General features: G+C 41.7%; 1 protein-coding gene across 1 annotated transcript; it reads right to left on the bottom strand.

Annotated features, from left to right (window-relative positions):
- Positions 1-1060: 1060 nt before the first annotated feature.
- Positions 1061-14647, bottom strand: trim16 (tripartite motif containing 16). Its single transcript, XM_078278854.1, has 6 exons — positions 13758-14647; positions 10000-10095; positions 7302-7535; positions 6167-6338; positions 4304-4399; positions 1061-3573 (listed from the first exon to the last, which is right to left on the bottom strand). Exons 1-6 carry the CDS (start codon positions 14493-14495, stop codon positions 2996-2998), a joined length of 1914 nt encoding a protein of 637 aa, XP_078134980.1. The 5' UTR covers positions 14496-14647; the 3' UTR covers positions 1061-2995.
- Between the last annotated feature and the right edge of the window lie 5855 nt (positions 14648-20502).

Genomic DNA, 20502 nt, shown 5'->3' with positions numbered 1-20502 from the left:
TCTACATACGATACGTAAAATATGTGTAAGTAGTCCGGTGCTTTTCAAAAATGTAAATATATGTTTCCTTCTATTTATTTACGGAAACCCCACTTTCAAGGACACCTTTCAACCTGATTTCCACTGGTCCTAACGTATGTAATACTGCTAACATGAGCCCTCTTTCTTGATTGTATTTCCTGCATGAAATCAGGACATGCTCCACCGTCTCCTTTTCCTCACACAGACTGCAGTGCCCTGTTTGGCGTTTTCCTATTATAAAAAGTGTACTGTTCAATCTGCTGTTACCAATTCTCAATTTACTGATAATTATTTGCTCTTTTCGGTTAGCCCCACTGTTTCTAACTCCTCCTACTTTATTTTGTATTGCATGCAAGTGTCTCTGTGCATGTTATAGGTTTACAAAGTGAAAAAGTCCCCAAAGGGACTTACCATCTCCAACAGAAAACACTGTTCACAAACTGCTCCAAACAGCTCTATTGTAGTCCAGCCTTTACTTCAGAGACAAACGTGGTCACTTTGGAACACACGTTATAATGCTCGCCTAGCTGCTAGCATGGCACGCCCTCATACTCTGCTTCTGACTGGCTAGTAGTCCTTACCTAGCTACTGTCAGGGCACGCCCTCATACTCTGCTTCTGACTGGCTAGTAGTCCTTACCTAGGTACTGTCAGGGCACGCCCTCATACTCTGCTTCTGACTGGCTAGTAGTCCTTACCTAGATACTGTCAGGGCACGCCCTCATACTCTGCTTCTGACTGGCTAGTAGTCCTTACCGAGCTACTGAGCATGTGCAACTCCCAACAAAGATGGAACAGAAGTGAGATGTCTCACTCTGTAGCTAAAACAGAGAGCTCAACACACAGGGTGAAAAGAGGAGCTGCAGCAATGTACAGTACAACAAAAATATGGTGTTTTTTGAAAATTAAATCATATAAACCTATTCTGGTAACCTCTAATTACAATTATGAACCTGAAAATGAGCATGATATGAGCACTTTAATGTCGTGGGGAAAGCTCGAACTATGAACAAAAACAGTCACTTTTTGGTGTGTGCAAATGAAGATACAAAGTTTTATTTGCATACAGAAAAACACCTTTAAATTCACAGTGGGATGAAAAGTAACAGTAGTCCCAAAGGTACACAGGAGGAGTAGGCTATAAATATGAATTGAGCCCAAATAAACATTCATAATTTATCATAATAGTTTTACAAAGAACGATTCTGCTAAACAGGTTGAATGTGGGAAGACTGTCCATTTTTGTTTCACATAATCCGTATTTTGTCGCGAGGCAAAAATTTCATTCAACAGGGCCAAGCCACACAAAAACAAAACAATAAAGACAATAACAATAACAACGTAATTGTTGGGTGGTACAGATACGTGTTAGTGATGATGGCGCCAGAGCTGCTTTCTTCGCTTTCACCACAAATTCATCGTTTCTAGCGCCTCATCACCCCAGGCAACACAACAGCTCCTAAAATACTCATGTTCACGTAACACAAACACTACACAGTAGTATAGTACAGTATAGTATATAATATATTCTCTGAAAGGAGTCCAAGGGGCGCCAAGACCACGATCATAGTCTGCAAGGGTTGAAGCTGCATTCTCCATAGAAAGCAAGTCCAGAAACTCCTTCAACCAGTTATATTTGTTATACCATTATAATTTGCGTATTTTCCAATTCATGAGTATAGTCCTCTTCACGGAGAGAAAAGCTAATGCAACTATACGTTGTACAGGTCTTGCTTGTATATTTTCCAGTCTGCTTCCCAATGTATATACAATAGGGCATTTAGGAATATGAAGATTTAGAATCATTTTTAAACATCTATTACCTCAGTCCAAAATCTGTGGACAGACCCACAATAAATGCATAAAGGTACCACGCATGCATTGGGTCCATTTTTTTAAAGGTCCCATGGCATGAAAATTTGAGTTCCCCCAGCCTGCCTATGGTCCCCCAGTGGCTAGAAATGGTGATAGGTGTAAACCGAGCCCTGGGTATCCTGCTCTGCCTTTGAGAAAATGAAAGCTCAGATGGGCCGATCTGGAATCTTCTCCTTATGACGTCATAAGGGGAAAGGTTACCTCCCCTTTCTCTGCTTTGCCCGCCCAGAGAATTTGGTCCACCCATGAGAAAGAGAGACATCATGGCTTTCAAACAAGCAAAGCATGGCAGTTGGTCAAGGCCACACCCCCACCCTCCTCCTTGCCCCCCCTCTCTCCTCCTCAATACCATTTAAAGCTACAGACACAGAAATGGCACATCCTAAGGAAAGCTCATTGTGGGACTGGCTCTAGTGGCTGTAATTCTGCACCAAGGCTGAATTTCGGGAAAGAGACTTCAGATACAGTATTAGGGGACCACTAAGGTCTATATAAAAGAGACTTCAGATACAGTATTAGGGGACCACTAAGGCCTATATAAAAGAGACTTCAGATACAGTATTAGGGGACCACTAAGGTCTATATAAAAGAGACTTCAGATACAGTATTAGGGGACCACTAAGGCCTATATAAAAGAGACTTCAGATACAGTATTAGGGGACCACTAATGCCTCTATAAAAGAGACTTCAGATACAGTATTAGGGGACCACTAAGGTCTATATAAAAGAGACTTCAGATACAGTATTAGGGGACCACTAAGGCCTATATAAAAGAGACTTCAGATACAGTATTAGGGGACCACTAAGGTCTATATAAAAGAGACTTCAGATACAGTATTAGGGGACCACTAAGGCCTATATAAAAGAGACTTCAGATACAGTATTAGGGGACCACTAAGGTCTATATAAAAGAGACTTCAGATACAGTATTAGGGGACCACTAAGGCCTACATAAAAGAGACTTCAGATACAGTATTAGAGGACCACTAATTGGACATGGATATAGTCTTATATTGTTGAATTGTCACTTAAACGATTCAGAAAATAATCTGACTTCTGATCACTGCTGTGCTGCCGTTTTGGAATCAATAGCTCTATTCTCAGGTGGGGTGGACGGAGAGGGGTTTTTTGACCTGCAACGGCTCTCCCGGTGCCACCAAAGCAACTAGATTCTCCTTCTTGGACAGCCAGAAAGCCGGGTAAAGAGGCTCCAGGAACTCGGCCTTGTATTGGTGGATGGGCGTCATGGTGTCGTCCACACCGTAGAAAGCCAGGAAGCCTTTGGTGTAGTCCAAATAAACGCCGATACGAGTGAACTTCTCTACGCTGAGGGGGATCTCCATGTCGCTGTGCCAGGCGGAGAAGGTGCGGCCGTTCCACTGCAGACACCAGGAGAAGTTGTTCCCTGTGATGCAGCCGTTGCTCTCGTTGCTCTTGCGGTCGATGCTCTTGTAGGTGAGACCGATGTGTGTGCCCTCGCCGCTGATGTCCGCCTCAAAGTAGTGGCGCCCCAGGTAGAAGCTCTCCGTCGCCAGGACCTGGCGCCAGTTCTCGAACCTCTCGGGTACATCGGGATAAGGATGCTGCCAGGGCGTGGTGTTAGTCACCTTCCTGTTATCTTCTGTCAGCCGCAGGAACCTGTGAGCGGTGTCAGTGTCGAAACTCACTTGGACGGCATCTGGGAGGAGGATTGTGAGATGTTAGTTTACGTGTTATGTAAGTGTTACATAAGACTGCAGTCAGGAGTGCAAATAGCAGTGAGGTCTCCGAGGGCATATCCTCCATATTGTTTCTTTTGTTTGCAGCCACTACACACAAATGTGTTAAGCTTAAAGAAGAAAGACAAATACATACAGTGGTCAGCATAAGTGAATACACCCATGCTAAAGTTGACTAAAAAGAGGAATACAAAAATCATCTTTTAGAAATTTGTCTTAATGCCTTAATTAAAAAAATGAGGAAAAATCCAACCTTTAAGGACACCAATTTTCTTTGTGAATGAATAAGGTATTGTAAATAAATAAATGTTCTTCCTTAAAATACAGGGGGCATAAGTAAGTACACCCCTATGTTAAATTCCCATAGAGGCAGGCAGACTTTTATTTTGAAAGGCCAGTTATTTCATTTCGATGAGAAAACTAATAAAACTAAAAACATGTAAAAAAAAAATGAAGAAGTAAACCAAAAGAATAAAATAAATACCAGGGTTAAAAATGAAATAAAAACCAAAGTCAAACACTTATAAACTGATGCTACAACATTACTCCAAATTAAGACTTGTATATACCTTGGCCTGCATAATAAAATATAACAAACACACAACAGATGTGAGACTGATGATCTCAGCATTTCTAAAACACTATGACTGCAGTATCTCAGCCTGATATTCAGAAAAAGAGAACACTCACACTTGAGGAAGTCGGCATGCGTCACTGGATCTGGTATAGACATGTTCCGCTTGGCTGCAACAATTTCACGAACTGTTGTCTTTATCCCCATTTTGTCTGCAAAGGAAGAAAATCTATTTCATTCTCTGAAAACATAATCGGGGTCAACAAAAGTACATTTCCGGGATAAAGCAACGGAGTATCTTTGGATTCAACTTTTGGGGGAAGGTTGAGATCAGCAGACATTTTTTGCATATCAAACACTTCATTTGCTGCATTCTGGTGATTTTTTTCTGCAACAAGTTTTTCCTTTTCTGCATCAATTTATGGTGCAAATGTCTTTATTATTATTATTGGGTAAAGGAAATTATTATTAGATATTTGGATAGGTTGCACTTGCCAGTTTTGATTATAATGGTAAATTACACCTACGGGATAAAGTCTGTCATCATTTCATGCTTTGTCCCTCTCCTTCCTCTCTCGGAGTGTTGACGTTCTCAAAATCCCTTCGCTACGGGAAAGAACATCAACAAACTTCGAGCTAGCGAGATTGTGCAACAACGCAGGCCTGCTTGGTTCTTTCGGGGAATGATTGTAAAGATTTACAAAGAATATGTTTAGGGCATTTCCTCTCTAACTGGGACATTTTGGGACCGATTGGTGGGATTGCTGTGGACGAAGTACACACGGAGATACACTGGTAAGAGCCAATGAGGTTTAACCATGTATCAGCTATTAAACAGCTCACGTTACTGCATTGTGTCAACAGTTAACTTCATTTAATATTGTATGTGGCAAATGTTCCACCAAAACCAGTTCCTTCCTGAGACTATTTAGCAGAGCCCCCGTCGCTGCGTCCAGAGCTTAGCGCTGCCCAAGACGATTGTGATTGGTTTAACCCTTGTGTTGTCTTCGGGTCAAATTTGACCCGTTGTCTAAATGTCTATATCAGAAATATGGATTTCTTTTTAACTACCTAATTTTGATTACCCAAAAATAACATAGATCATTCCATACAACGCGCTTCGCAAGTACAACAAAAATCTATACTTTCATTGATTTTTGTGTGTTTTGTTCAATTTTTTAGCATTTTTCAAAAGAGTATCCCGACTGAACGTTGACATATACCAGTCCTTCCTTTAATATAAGTCTAAAAAATTCATATTTTCTGCTTTTTAACTCAAGAATTAGGTATAATTTCCTATAGATGAGGTTTATTGACCATGAATTCCAAAAATAAGTGTAAATCTAGTAATGAGCTTGTGTTAGTGGTGTTTATACATGCTCGTGAAAAGAAGCATTAAATGTCAAAAAAGTACCAAAAACATTGAAAAAGAGACAAAAACGTTAGAAAACGTGACTTTCAGTTTTGACCCGGGAGGATGATGCATGGTCAAATGGAAGACAACACAAGAAATGCAAACAACCCAGAGTGTTTTTTTCTTTTTCTCCTATCCCAGAATGCATCTGTGGAGTAGCCAGACCTTACTCCACAGCGCTGTGAAGATAGGTCTGGCTATGCGACACTACTGATAACACATCGCAGTTCAGATTTGCATAAAGTCCGTCATCAGCTGGCACAGAGATGCAGCACAAGGATACAAATATGTGCTGTCTTTCGGCTTCTGTAGGTGACACACAAAAGAGGTGAGTCATGTAGGACACAGGTGTTTTTGTAAAAAAACACCTGTGCAAACTGTGGTGTGTGCAAACCTTTTGCACACACCACGGCACACGCCACACCTGAGGCTCTGAAGTTATAACACACGAAAATTCCTAACATGTGCGAACATGTCCAGTCATCTATCTGTACTATCTGTTGGAGTTGTGTGCTGGAGTCTAGTTTCACCCTGCAGTAGGTTCATTTGTGCCAGTTTTTCTTACCCTTCTTGCACGTCTCTTTAACTTTCTCTACGTATAAAGACACAAGCATGGCACGCAGCTCCTGCGTCGAGTCGACGATCACGCGGCTGAAAGAACTGAGGCGGTCCATCAGGCCGATGTAGACCCCAGGCAGAGAGATATCAGTGGCTTCTTTCTTCCACTCTGAATACTCCTGTAGAACAAACACAGCATTCAGGAGCAAGACAAGTCATCTTTCTATACACTCTAAGAAATATCTGGGTGTTAATAGTTGTTTGACTGTAGGCTATATCTTAACAGAAACTGTCCATAGAACGAGATAGGGCTGGGCACTGAACGTCCATACTTTTATGGCACCGACCGAAATACTCCGATCCTATGAGTATCGAAAAATTATTTATCTTTCGGTACCAAATTTCGGTACCTGAGATCGCGTAAGCGCAAGCTTATCTGTCCTCTCTGCATATTGACAGAGAGCGGAGCTCCGACACACACACACACACGCACACACACGCACACACACACACACACACACACACACACACACACACACACACACACACACACACACACAGGTTTGTGGCACTATCTTTGTGGGGACCCGTCATTGACATAATGCATTCCCTAGCCCCTTACCCTAACCTTAACCATCCCAACTAAATCCCTAACCTTAACCCTTACCCTCACCCTAACCAGAACCTCATTCTAACCCTAATCCTAAAACCAAGTCTTAACCCTCAAACAGACCTTTAAACTTGTGGGGTCCAGCATTTTGGCCCCACAAAGCTGTCGGGACCCCACAAGTATACTGGACTCCCAGTGTTTGGACCCCACAAATATAGTTAAACAAGCCCACACACACACACACACACACACACACACGCACACGCACACGCACACGCACACACACACACACACACACACACACGCACACACACACGCATGCACGCACACGCTCAGAGGTGCGGACGGAGTAAAGTCGAGCAAACTACGTTGGCTAAATTATTCATTTATATTTCATTTTAATTTTAATTTTCATTCATTTTTGTTAACCTGGCAATATAGTTTCAGTTTAGTTTTGGTTTTGCTAAGAACACGTTTGCAGGCTTTATGACTCTGTCTCTGTCGTGGATTTGATCGTGGTGGCGTTACCTACCTGTAAGAAATCCACATCATTTTTGTTCTTGGAGAGCTTCTCCATCTGCGCCTGAGTCTTCTTCAGCTCCGTGCACCTCTGCTCCAGGTGAACCCGGATGCCCTCGGCTTGCTTCAGCGCCTGCTTCTCCTCGCCCTCCAGGATCTCCGTCACCTCCCGCTTCGCCCTCTCCATCACCGCCCGCAGCTCCTCGAACTGGCTCTCCATCACCGCGCGCACCTCCTTCCCCGATTGCTGTGGAATGGTTTCACATAACAAAACCGACTTATGATATGATGGATTGATTGATAGATAGATAGATAGATAGATAGATAGATAGATAGATAGATAGATAGATAGATACTTTATTGATCCCCAAGGGGAAATTCAAGGTCCCAGTAGCTTAAAGACATCACACACAACATACATCATACATACATGTACTAAGGGATGTATAAGCATGAGAGGCTTGCAGTGACAGGGCAGGGACTGACCCTGGGATTCAGTCTGCATGGTAAGGTGCTCTAGGAGAGTGTGTGTGTGTCATGGTGGTAGTGCAAATAAGTCCAATAGTGCAAGGATGAAGTCTAGAGACCAGCATTAAATATGGACAATATAAGATAATAATGTAGACATAGTAATGCCGCGTTCACAAAGATTTTGGCCTTCGTCTGTGTTTTCTTGGATTTGTTCTTAAGTAAGAACAGAATCTACACACACATTTAAGAGCACACATACGCACTTTTGAGTGCTGACATATTTGGCTAACCCTTCTTCTACAGTTGTATAATATAGTAGATTTAACTTAACTTTTACAATATATATAAACACAGTTTTTAAAGATTATTTTTTTGGGCAATTTGGCCTTTAATGGATAGGACAGTTGTAGACAGGAAAGGAGGGAGAGAGAGAGGGGGGAAGACATGCATCAGCCAGCAGGGCGCCTCACATTTAATTTTTATTAAAGATGATTTTTTTTGGCCATTTTTAGGGCTGTATTTCTGACAGGACAGCTTTAGAACACTAAATAATGAATGATTGATCGGGCTATTTATAGGCCCATCGTAGGTCTGTTTCACCCTAGGCCTACTCGCATAATGGGATATAATCATTAGCTCGTTTGGCGACCATTTCCTGCAGAAGTACCTGCACTTCACTTTGGAGTCTGGTGCTCCACCCGCTTTAGACTTTCGTTTGGGCATTCTTGACTTAATTCTCTTAACTTTCGATCTCTGTGTGTGTGGCCCTGAGGTTTCACGCCCTTTCATGTGGATCAACGGGGCGTTTACGTGCTACTTTGAATCTAACTGGCACATGCTTTGAATTTACCAGGACAATGGGATTCATCATTATGAGAACACAGGTGCGTCCAGTTCTTCTGTTTAAGAACACGTCATAAATCAGATTTCTTTGGAATTTCTCAAGAACAAATTCAGGAAATAAACTTGGCCCATTGTGTGGGTCGAGCACTTTTTGCATGTCAGTGATGCACAAGCTCCGGTAACAGATAACAGGTTGGGAATGCATCGGGTCAGTGAAAGGAATGCTTTGCGCAAGAAGGAGCGCTACCACAGCAGTCAGACTCTTTAATGTAACATCATATCGTAGCACTGCTAGCTGATTCTGCAACATGAGCCATCACTTGACAATATTCTGCACTCTGCATATTTATTTATATTTTGACTGTGTCACCTCCCACTGTGCAATATCCCACTTTTATTCATCTGCACCTTATCTCTTTACATCTATATATATATATACAGTATGTTTATTATGTTTTGTCATCTGTATATAATAGAGGTGTATATAGTGTACATATTATTAGTATTGTTACTCCTATTCTTATTTGTCTATTTCTTATATATTTTTTCGATTCTATTTCTATTTAAAGTGTATTTTTTTCTGTTGTGTTTGAATTTTTGAGCTGCTGTAACAAGGGAATGTCCCCAGTGTGGGATCAATTCAATCTTATCTTGTTGCGACACCACCACCACCACCACCACCTTTGAACCATGGACTTCCTCACATGCCTCAGGAAACCTGTCCGGCGGATTGGGTGGCTCCAATACCTCAGTGACTACTGGCTTCTCAAGCCAAAAATAGCAGCCGCTGACAGATGTTATCTAAGTATTGTGAAATTCACATGACACACAGTGAGCTCATTCTAGATTAGTCATACGGTGTGCAGGGGCAGGGCTAGAAGGAGGGCATGGGGTGGCACTGCCCCCCCCCCCCCTTCCGAAATATGATTGCCCCCCCAATCCATTGGGCTACAGTGCTGTCAATCTGACAAATGTCATTTCCATTGGATCAGAGTACTATCACTTGGCTGCCTGTTCTGCCAAGCCCTTAGCTGCGTTCCCTCACTCACTCACTATTCCCTATTTAGTGTTTATTAAATAAATTCTGACACCATGAAACCAGAAATGGAATTGTTTTTTTTAAAGTGTCAGACTGAGCCTTTAGAAAACGTGTATTGTATTTGGATATACAGTTTGTTTAAAATGAAAACAAGTGAAATTAATAATGAATGTGATGTTTTATTTGGCAGAATTACATTGTGTTGTTCTATCCTATCCAATATTTTCTATATTTCTAAGCAGATTTTGCACGCTGTATTCTTGTTAAATGCCACCCCCCCCCCACCGACTGATTATTGGTCCCGCCCCGTGCCACCCCACTTAAAAAATACTGGAATCGCCCCTGACGGTGTGTTTACCTCAATATTGACTGTGTTGAGTTGAAGTTTGTTGATGGCGTTCTCTGCTGCCGTCAAAGTCTTCACCATCTCTGTCTTCTTCTCCCTCAGTTCCCTCTGTTGAGAAGGGAAGAGAACAGCATTCAACTCCTCACAAAACACCAACACGTCATGCTGAAAATATTTCAGATTCTAGCAGACTCCAAGTACTTGAGCAAGTATTTGGCAGATGTAAACATTTAGGGCTGCTTCTTCAGGAAAACAGTGTTGTTTTCTAGTTTCCTCTACTCTCTGCGGGAGTAGTCACACATCCTATTCTTCTACACTCTAGACATTTGAAGTTTTAAAAGCATGAACTTGTTTTAAAGTGCACATATTATGCTTTTTGGCTTTTTCTCTTTCCTTCATTGTGTTATATATATTTTTTGTGCATGTTATAGGTTTACAAAGTGAAAAAGCCCAAAGTCCCCCCCAAAGGGACTTACCATCTCCAACAGAAAACACTGTTCACAAACTGCTCCAAACAGCTCTATTGTAGTCCAGCCTTTACTTCAGAGACAAACGTGGTCACTTTGGAACACGTTATAATGCTCGCCTAGCTGCTAGCGTGGCACGCCCTCATACTCTGCTCCTGACTGGCTAGTAGTCCTTACCTAGGTACTGTCAGGGCACACCCTCATACTCTGCTTCTGACTGGCTAGTAGTCCTTACCTAGGTACTGTCAGGGCACGCCCTCATACTCTGCTTCTGACTGGCTAGTAGTCCTTACCTAGGTACTGTCAGGGCACGCCCTCATACTCTGCTTCTGACTGGCTAGTAGTCCTTACCTAGCTACTGTCAGGGCACGCCCTCATACTCTGCTTCTGACTGGCTAGTAGTCCTTACCTAGCTACTGTGCGACTCCCAACAAAGATGGAACAGAAGTGAGATGTCTCACTCTGTAGCTAAAACAGAGAGCTCAACACACAGGGTGAAAAGAGGAGCTGCAGCAATGTGCAGTACAACAAAAATATGTTTTTTCTTGAAAATTAAACCATGTAAACCTATTCTGATATAACCTCTAAATACAATTATGAACCTGAAAATGAGCATAATATGAGCATTTTAAGAATGAAGTCTGACTACTCAGGCAGGCCCAGACAACTCCAGAGATGAATTGTTTTCCACAAAGGTTAGTCGCTGAGGGAAACACTACAAATCCTTTGCGTGAAACTGTGTTAAAGAGCATCAAGTCCTCATGTCGATATTTTGTTTTGAGATATAAAAGTTACAAGTATTAATTAGTTCAATTATTTATTGTGTCTCACACGTCCAAATGCCCGGCCCACATGGGCTTACTGTATAAGACAACAGAAATGCAGTTGCGGAGGTGAAAGCAGGGAATAAATCCATGTACATACATGTGCAGATGATCTTCTGATGTTTTTAACCATCATTATGACTTTTTAAAGTCATATTTCTGAGCTTTTGATGTACCAATCATTAATGTTCTGTCTGTATTAGAGCTGTGAAGATTAATCAAGTCTTTGCTTGTCAAGTATTAAATTAATCACCAATTACAGACTGGACAGTAGGAACGCAGGTGTGAACCCGAGCTCTGAACAGGAAGTTATTTCACTCGATTGTCTTCATGTTTTCATGTCTGTCTTGTGGAAATGAATCTCTAAAAAGGGAAATGATTCCGAGTTGGAAACATGCAACCAGTTGATTCCCTCTTTAGCAGAATCTATTTACTGTACATATAAACTTAAGTGTTTGCCTCCTTGTTTTCTTATTTATTTAATTCAATTTGATGAGAGGGATTGTTTCTGTACAGCTGCGCTGATAAACTGGAAGTGTGCGAGCAGCGTTTGTGGTATTTTCACTTACATTCACCGACATTACGAGCCTCCCAACACTGTTTGCTTTACAGCGTTAATTAGGCAGTTTCAGGTTTTGCAACAACACACTCTGCAAATAACAAGTGTAGGCTAAAAGCTACAGAATGCTGCAGGAATTCGGTCTGGAGCAAGTAACATGAGGGTCATGGACTGTCATAAAGAAAGACAAATAACACTGTAGCTGTGGCGTGAGCCTTGTCTGCGTCAGAAGGGCTAAATAGAGTTTAGTTTTGAGCGTCAAGCCTGCTAGAAAGCATAATGATCCTGTTAATCACAAAGATTGAACCCCTTTGCCGACCTTTACAGTGGATATGAGGTCAGAATTACTGTCCTAACTAAAGAGATCAGAGCTGCATTGTCTGTCGGACATGTGAGAACAACTCTGTGACGTACAAAGTACTTTAAAGATACAGCTCATCCCCGCTCCACTGGTGCTGAAGGTTACACCCATCAAAGCATCTATACATATCTATATATCTGTGTGAAAGCAGCAGTGTGGATGATGATGATTTACAGATTATTGCAAATTCTTGGCACGTGTGCTGTTACATTTTGTTCTTTTGATGTTAAAAAACTTGATTTATTACTCAAGTTGATTCCTCAAGAAATGACTTTGAGCCCTGATGTGTCTGCTCAAACTTTCATGGACTCTACCTTTGCCACTAGCACTGCAAAGATTATTCAGTTAGTTTAGTCAACTATTAACTTAATCGACAATCGACTATTTTGATAATCGCCGAATCGCTTTGAGTCACTATTTTATGGGGGAAAAAAAGTATGAATTCTCTGATTCCAGCTTGTTAAATGTGAATATGTTCTAGTTTCTTCTCTCCTCTGTGACAGTTAACTGAATATCTTTGAGTTGTGGACAAAACAAGACCTTTGAGGACGTCATCTTGGGCTTTGGGAAACACTGATCAACATTTTTCACCATTTTCTGACATTTTTATAGACCAGACAACTGATCCATTAATCGAGAAAAAAAATCAACAGATTAATCGAAGATGAAACTAATCGTAAGTTGCAGCCCATGTTAAGATTCTAGCCGCAGCTTTCTGGACCATTTGAAGACTTTTGGTACGAGAGAGTGTTGTGTTTGTGTCTTCCTCTGTGTGCTCTGGCAGTCCATTAAAAAGTGTGTAATACATATATATAGTAACATTTCTGCTCCTACGATTCGTTTATCATTAATTAGACGTAGTTGAGTTCAGTCTAGCAGTGGTGGAATGTAACTAAGTACATTTACTCCAGTGCTGTACTTAAGTACAAATGTTGAGGTACTTGTACTTTACTTGAGTCTTTTCTTTTCATGCCACTTTCTACTTCTACTCCGCTACATTTCAGAGAGAAATATTGTACTTTTTACTCCACTACATTCATCTGTTACAGCTTTAGTTACTAGTTACTTTACACATTAAGATGTGTAAATCTGATGTTTTATTCTAAAGTAAACTAGCCAACAGTATAACGGCCTACAAGTCCAGCTGACATGATTAGACCATTAAACACACAACTGTTTGGATCCTTTACACTTTCTACAATGGGAGGATTTTTTTGCATTAAGTACTTTTAATACTTTAAGTCCATTTTCCTGATGGTACTTACATACTTTCACTTGAGTAACATTTTCAATGCAGGACTTTAACTTGTAACAGAGTATTTTTTTACAGTGTAGTATTATTACTTCTACTTAAGTAAAGGATCTGAATACTTCTTCCACCACTGCAGTCTAGTAATACTAAAGAATGACAAAAACATCCTGCGACAAAGTCAGATACGATGGATGTTTAAATGACTGTTAATCGATTACTCTAACACTTGCAGCCCTAGATGTAGATATTTAGAACATGCACTTTTTGACTGAAAGGAAAACAAAACAGAGCTTCTGAGAGCACTCGCCTCTATCCGACTGCGAGCCTCCACCACGGGGACGGCGTTGTGGCCCTTGTGTTCCTCCGTCACGCAGTCCTGACACACGCAGACGGCGTCGGCGCAGCAGAAAAGCTCCAGGGGCCACTTGTGGCTCTCGCAGGTCCGTCTCTCGATGTCCCTGAGCGGCTCCACCAGCCGGTGGTTCTGAAACTTGGGGTTCTCCAGGTGAGGCCGCAGGTGGGCCTCGCAGTACGACACCAGGCAGATGAGGCAGGACTTAAGGGCCCTGCGGGGGCTGTCGATACATGAGTCGCACACCACGTCGTCGGGGCCCAAAGGTTCCTCCTTCACCGCCTCTTCTTTCACCTCCTCTTTTGCTCCATTTGTCACAGGTTCTGTCAGTGGTTCCCCCTCTTGCTTCCCCTCCTCGGGCTTTTCGGGGTCCTCAGACTCCTTCAGGTCTTCTTGGATTTTGATCTCCTCTGTTGCTTTTATAACATCCTGCTCCTCTATGCTCTCTGTCACAGGGCCTTTAGCCTCTGTCCCATTCTGTTTGGGACAGTCAGCAGGTTCACGGTTGTCCCTCTCGGGGCTCTGCAGACACTCGGGACATCCTTTATGTTTGTCCCCGAGGCAGGGGCCACAGACAGAGTGACTACAGGCTGCCGGCATGTCTCCGCTTAAAACACCTGAGCAGACACCACACAGCTGCTGCTGCTGCTGTTTGGAGATGGGAACTGCTTCTTCAGTGGCTGTGTTTGCCATGTCTTCCACTCTCTTATGCTCTCTGAAAAATAACTGGCTCGGACACTTTTTTTCTCAGCCATTTAGTTCCTGGAACACATCGAAGAGCCTGGAAAGCCACACCTATAGAGGATGTGAACACTAGTCAGGGCCCGTAGTTTGAGTCAAACAGCTCTCCGCCCCTTCAGCACTCACATGCAACCAGGCAAACATTGATTCACCCTGACACACAATCACTGCCCTCCCCTTTTTCTGATAGTGAAAAGAAACCACTGGGAGGGGCCGGCACTGCAGAAGAGGAACAGAGAGGTGTAGAGTTGCATGGATTGTGTCTGAACAACTGAAACATACAAGTTTCATTGTTAGCGAACTTTTTTATCTCAGCCCACTGACAGGCTCGTCACGTTACTGCATTATTGTTGTGATTCATTTTACATTTCACGTAACATTCTGTCAAAACTCTGAAGAAAGTCGCTCTCATCTGATTTATTTGTATCCTAAATTGCAACACTGTTTTCCTATCTGTGTGAACAAACCTCGGGACAATCCTTCTGCCCATCCTGACTCTTTCCTATCTCACTACACTCTACTAAATGAATGTAGTGATAGTTAGAGAATATGTATATCGCAGTTTTCCTTGGATTAGTGTGGCACCTAAATCATGATTGCAGCTGCCGCCGTGGTCCTGCTCAGCACCCTTCTACATCCTGCTACGCCCTGCAGTGCCCTGCTACACCCTGCGACGCCCTGCTATGCCCTGCAGTGCTCTGCTACGACATGAACTACTACAACTACTATTTCTAGTCATAGTTCTATTATCTTTATTGTGACTATAATTGCCACTGTTCATCACACCCCCAACCAGCACCGTCAGACACCGCCTACCAAGAGCCTGGGTCTGTCCCAGGTTTCTCCCTAAAAGGGAGTTTTCCTCACCACTGTCGCACTAAATGCTTGCTCTTGGGGGAATTACTGGAATTGTTGGGTCTTTGTAAATTATGTGTGTGTGTGGTCTAGACCTACTCTATCTGTAAAGTGTCGTGAGATAACTCTTGTTATGATTTGATACTATGAGTAAAATTGAATTGTGTGTCCCATTACACCTTTAGAACATTGTGAACTGAACCCTTGCTTCGTGTTGCTTTGTTCTCCGAGATCTCGCCACCGCTTTCAGAATCAACTCACGGGGGTCAAGCCAGTAGATCATAGGATTCAAACCACAAAACACTCCTGATCGGATTGTTTCACACCAATGATTGATCTGTCTTGATGATGAAACTGAGGTAATCAGGGCTGCAGCCTTTAAGTCTGCTCTGCCTCTCTGACATCATGTGAGCACATCTCTGCTGCTCCAAAGTTTAAGTGTAAATGCAAATATTGAGTCAGCAAGATCCCAAAGCAAAACCAGAGCAGATACTGCCACCCAGTGTCCAGAGCCTGTGGTTATCACCAGGGTTTTCCCTGCCATTATAAGGTTTAGGTGCAGCACCTAACCCTTAAGAATGAATTAAACTAAAAGGCTTTTCACAGATCTAATGATTGTAGATTGTTTTTTTTGGCAAGTTTTGTCTTAAAGTGCTCATATTATGCTTATTGGCTTTTTCCCTTTCCTTTATTGTGTTATATATCTTTTTTGTGCATGTTATAGGTTTACAAAGTGAAAAAGCCCAAAGTCCACCCCAAAGAGACTTACCATCTCCAACAGAAAACACTGTTCACAAACTGCTCCAAACAGCTCTATTGTAGTCCAGCCTTTACTTCAGAGACAAACGTGGTCACTTTGGAACACACGTTATAATGCTCACCTAGCTGCTAGCATGGCACGCCCTCATACTCTGCTTCTGACTGGCTAGTAGTCCTTACCTAGGTACTGTCAGGGCACGCCCTCATACTCTGCTTCTGACTGGCTAGTAGTCCTTACCTAGGTACTGTCAGGGCACGCCCTCATACTCTGCTTCTGACTGGCTAGTAGTCCTTACCTAGGTACTGTCAGGGCACGCCCTCATACTCTGCTTCTGACTGGCTAGTAGTCCTTACCTAGGTACTGTCAGGGCACGCCCTCATACTCTGCTTCTGACTGGCTAGTAGTCCTTACCTAGCTATTGTCAGGGCACGCCCTCATACTCTGCTTCTGACTGGCTAGTAGTCCTTACCTAGGTACTGTCAGGGCACGCCCTCATACTCTGCTTCTGACTGGCTAGTAGTCCTTACCTAGCTACTGCACATGTGCGACTCCCAACAAAGATGGAACAGAAGTGTGATGCCTCACTCTGTAGCTAAAACAGAGAGCTCAACACACAGGGTGAAAAGAGGAACCATGTAAACCTATTCTGGTACAACCTCTAAATACAATTATGAACCTGAAAATGAGCATAATATGAGCACTTTAAAGCTTCTTGAGTGTAAGTTATTTATTATCTGCTCTAGCTTTTCCAATGTTATAGACATATAGACAAAAGATGCAAAACTACCACAAAAGGACACAAACCGACTACGAAGAGATGCCAAATGACCACATAGCAACCAAAACAACCCCAAAGGAAACGAAAATTACCAAAAAGAAACACAACACGACTACAAAGAGACAAAATCCCACAAAGAGACACAAAATGTATGGAAAAATGCTTTTTTTTTTCGCGCACCGAATTCTTCCACAAATCTATGGAAACACTGATTACGTCTGTGTGAATAAGCACTCTCTACTCACAGGAGGAACATTTAGAGCAGTTATACACAACCACGGGGCACTTCTGCTGTTGCCAGGGGGTACGTAGAACGTTTGTAGAGCAACTCAACTAATTTAAAAAAATAAATAAAAATTTTAAATTATGATATGATTACAAAATATATAAGCTGTAACACCTGGACACTAGATGTTGCAGTTATGTAAAAGTGCTTGAAAACTAGTTAGCAAGCGAGCACAGAAGTTCAAACAGTTAAACTAAAAGTAATGAATAAAAGTTAGGAATAAATAGCTAGTACACCAAGTATTGATGGAACCAGTTAAAATAATTTGCTTAAAATATTGCGTAAGAGGCTAAAAGTAATGGATACATGGTTTAATGTACCACGTGTGTTCAGCCAATCAGAGACCTCTGTCTGCCCCATTCATTGATTTTTTTCTAACTTAAAGGTACAGTAAGCAATGTTAATCTAATAAACCTTTTTATCAAATTCAGGGAATGTCTCCTCTCGTCACCTAGCTCTCTATTTTCTGTGTGCTGAAAAAGAATCCGGTGTTAATACCCAGCCCTGGCTGTGTGTACATCTAGGCCTATATCAGTTTAAGCGTACGCTATATTTAGAATATTTTCAGTATTTTTAATTCACAGACAATGTGAGTGAGTGTGTGAAGAATTTTTACTCTTGTCCATATTTTTAATCACATCTATCTGTAGCCTACTGTATGTTTCAAAGAAATTATGGGTGGTTTGATTTTTCAAATACACAATCATTTCTCTAATCAGGAATGTCACTTAAAAAATGTAATATAGGCCGCACAGACGATTGAAATATAGGACAATCCAGATGTGTCAATGAAGGCAAAAAAACTAAGTTTTATTCATGAAAAATCAAGTTAAAATGTGTTATCAGAAAACAAACTCACTTGTCAATGTATCACAGTCAGTATCACCATCAAAACCAGGGGCCTGTCTCACACTGCAGGAGCAGAGGGTTAAGAAATTATACATTTTTTTTTTTAAAACATGTGTCCCCTGCCTGCAGTACTCTTTACATCCTAGTAAAGGAATAGTTTTTTGGGAAACACACTTGTTTGCTGAAAAAACAGCCCTGTTTCCAACTTGGTGACGATGCACTTTCCAGCTGATCCTTGAGGCTTTTCTTAAGACTTTATTTAGCTTAAGAAGGAACACTTCATCCTTCAGTTTATCGCAAACATTTAACATCAACACATCTGGAGATACGTGGTTTCCACTGGACAGGATGGGGATAAAAAACTGTCATCTGAACAGTAAGGAACGCTGTCAGACAAATGTTATTGATTAATGATTAAAAAGTACAATATTTTCCTCTGATATATATAGTAGAAGTATAGAGTTGCATAAAATGGAAGTAAAGTACAAGTACTTCAAATCTGTAGCCTACTTAAGTACAGTATTGAGTAACTGTGCTTAGTTGTATCCAGGACCAGCAGATGAGTTAAATCTACTTCATGAGACAGACCTCAGGTCAGTTCCCCCTGTGATTAATCCCCCACTGGGATTTTTAATACAGCACCCATGAAATCAACTCAGCTTTTGGTTGAGCGTTTGTCTTTGTGCTATTTACTAAATTACCTCTAAAAGTGTAGAACATTCATTAAGTTCATATGATGTCTAAAAAAGCATTTATTAGGTTTAATTATTGTTACATATACATCCATCTTTAATGTGTTATTGATTAAAAACCTAGAGAGCTCAACAGTGTGTTTCCGGACGTGAAACTCACGTTCATTTTCTCCATAAGGGTTTTAAATATCAGCCATAATGTCTAAACCATCCGAGGTAGACTGACCACGAGCTACGAGAGATTGTGAAACAAATGTTTCTGCTCCTGCACTCTCGATCTACGCACATGGCGTGAAGCGCCTGGCGCAGGTGCGTTTAGGGCGTGTCCAAATCCACTTTTGCTAGTTTGACGGCGGAAAAAAGAGTCCGTGTGCCGGGCGCATGGTTCAAAAGGGTTGTACTTAGTGTCTTTATTAATCAGAGGTGTGTTTTGGGCGTAACATGCAATAAACCAATCAGAGATCATCTCCCATTCCCTTTAAAAGCCAGGCGTGTTTGTACCTTGGCGCATTGCTATTATGATGCCGGATTTGCACTGTAATATTTTTATTTGTAATATTCTGCATGTGTGTGTGCTGCTGCGCTTCCCTGTGTGTGTAAGAAGCATAGTGTGTGCGCGCTGTGCACGAGCCTAGGAGCATTTTACTAATGCGCTGTTAAAATAACAATGAAATGCTGCGTTATTGACTTTAGACCAGGTTTTTGTTGGTCACTTCCGCTGCCTCAAGATAGCAATACGCCCAGAATGCACCTGAACACACCTCCCTGTAAGACCAGCACGCCCATGGGCGCACAGATGGGCGCAGGTGCATTTTCTATTTAAACGATGCAGGCGCTGGACGGGAAATTGACAACCGGCTGAAAGCATCGGAAAAAGTGATTAACGTCGGAAAAAAGCAAAAATGTGGACTTCTATAATCTCCCAAAACCAACATCTGTGGCTGACAAAAGTTGTCGGAGCACAAATTATGCAATTCAAAATGAAAAAAACAAAAATATAACTGTAAATCACAGTCTAAGAAACAATTTCTGTTAAAATATACAGACATACAACTGTTAATACACAGATATTTTTGTAGAGTGTGTAGAAGCTAGAAGTCGGTATGAAATTGACCTTGTTTTAAAAAAACTGTATTTATTTGTGATCTTATGGAGAAAAACTACACTACCCACAATCCTAAGCGTAACAGCAACGTCTCTTGATTGGTGGAGATTGCTGTTACATCGGAAATGTTTACCGCAACTGCGAACGGCTAGAGAGAGCTGCTACCATTGAAGTTTATGATAGCTTGTGTACACAGTCTTGTACTTTTGGCTCTTTTTTTTGCCGTTTTCAAAATGTTCTTTTGCGCCGAATCAAATATTTTAAGGTCACGAGTCATCTCGTAGCTGGTGGCTTGGTCTCAGGCTAAAAAGTTTTCATATCAGCATTTAATGAAACGTCAGTGGAGATATTGAACGGGTAAAATCACTCAGGAACCAGAGCCATTCAAAAAGTGGGCAGGGAATGTTAAGAGGCAAGTCCTTCCCCTTCCGGTGGACCCATGGTGGTCCACCGGAAGGGGAAGGACTTAAAATAATATGTACGGTAGTGAACGGGGAGAGAATCATTATTTTATTTTTACACATATGATGTTCGTCAATTTAAAAGATAATGCTGCAAGTCAAGAAAGTCTCAGTTTGTTGTAAAACTGTTGACGTACAAGATGGTAAAAAAATGTAATTAGAAACTACACACT

This window comes from Sander vitreus, chromosome 21 (assembly GCF_031162955.1).
Source record: "Sander vitreus isolate 19-12246 chromosome 21, sanVit1, whole genome shotgun sequence".
Lineage (NCBI taxonomy): Eukaryota > Metazoa > Chordata > Actinopteri > Perciformes > Percidae > Sander > Sander vitreus.
Note: the sequence above shows the minus strand (reverse complement) of the source record. Positions and strands in the feature narration are given on the sequence as shown.

Coding starts and splice junctions, on each gene's coding strand:
- trim16 (XM_078278854.1), bottom strand. CDS start 14,495: ATGGCAAACACAGCCACTGAAGAAGCAGTTCCCATCTCCAAACAGCAG. Junction 10,096..13,757: donor AGGCTCGCAGTCGGATAGAG/GCGAGTGCTCTC, acceptor CCTTCTCAACAG/AGGGAACTGAGGGAGAAGAA. Junction 6,339..7,301: donor ATGATGTGGATTTCTTACAG/GTAGGTAACGCC, acceptor TTTGTTCTACAG/GAGTATTCAGAGTGGAAGAA.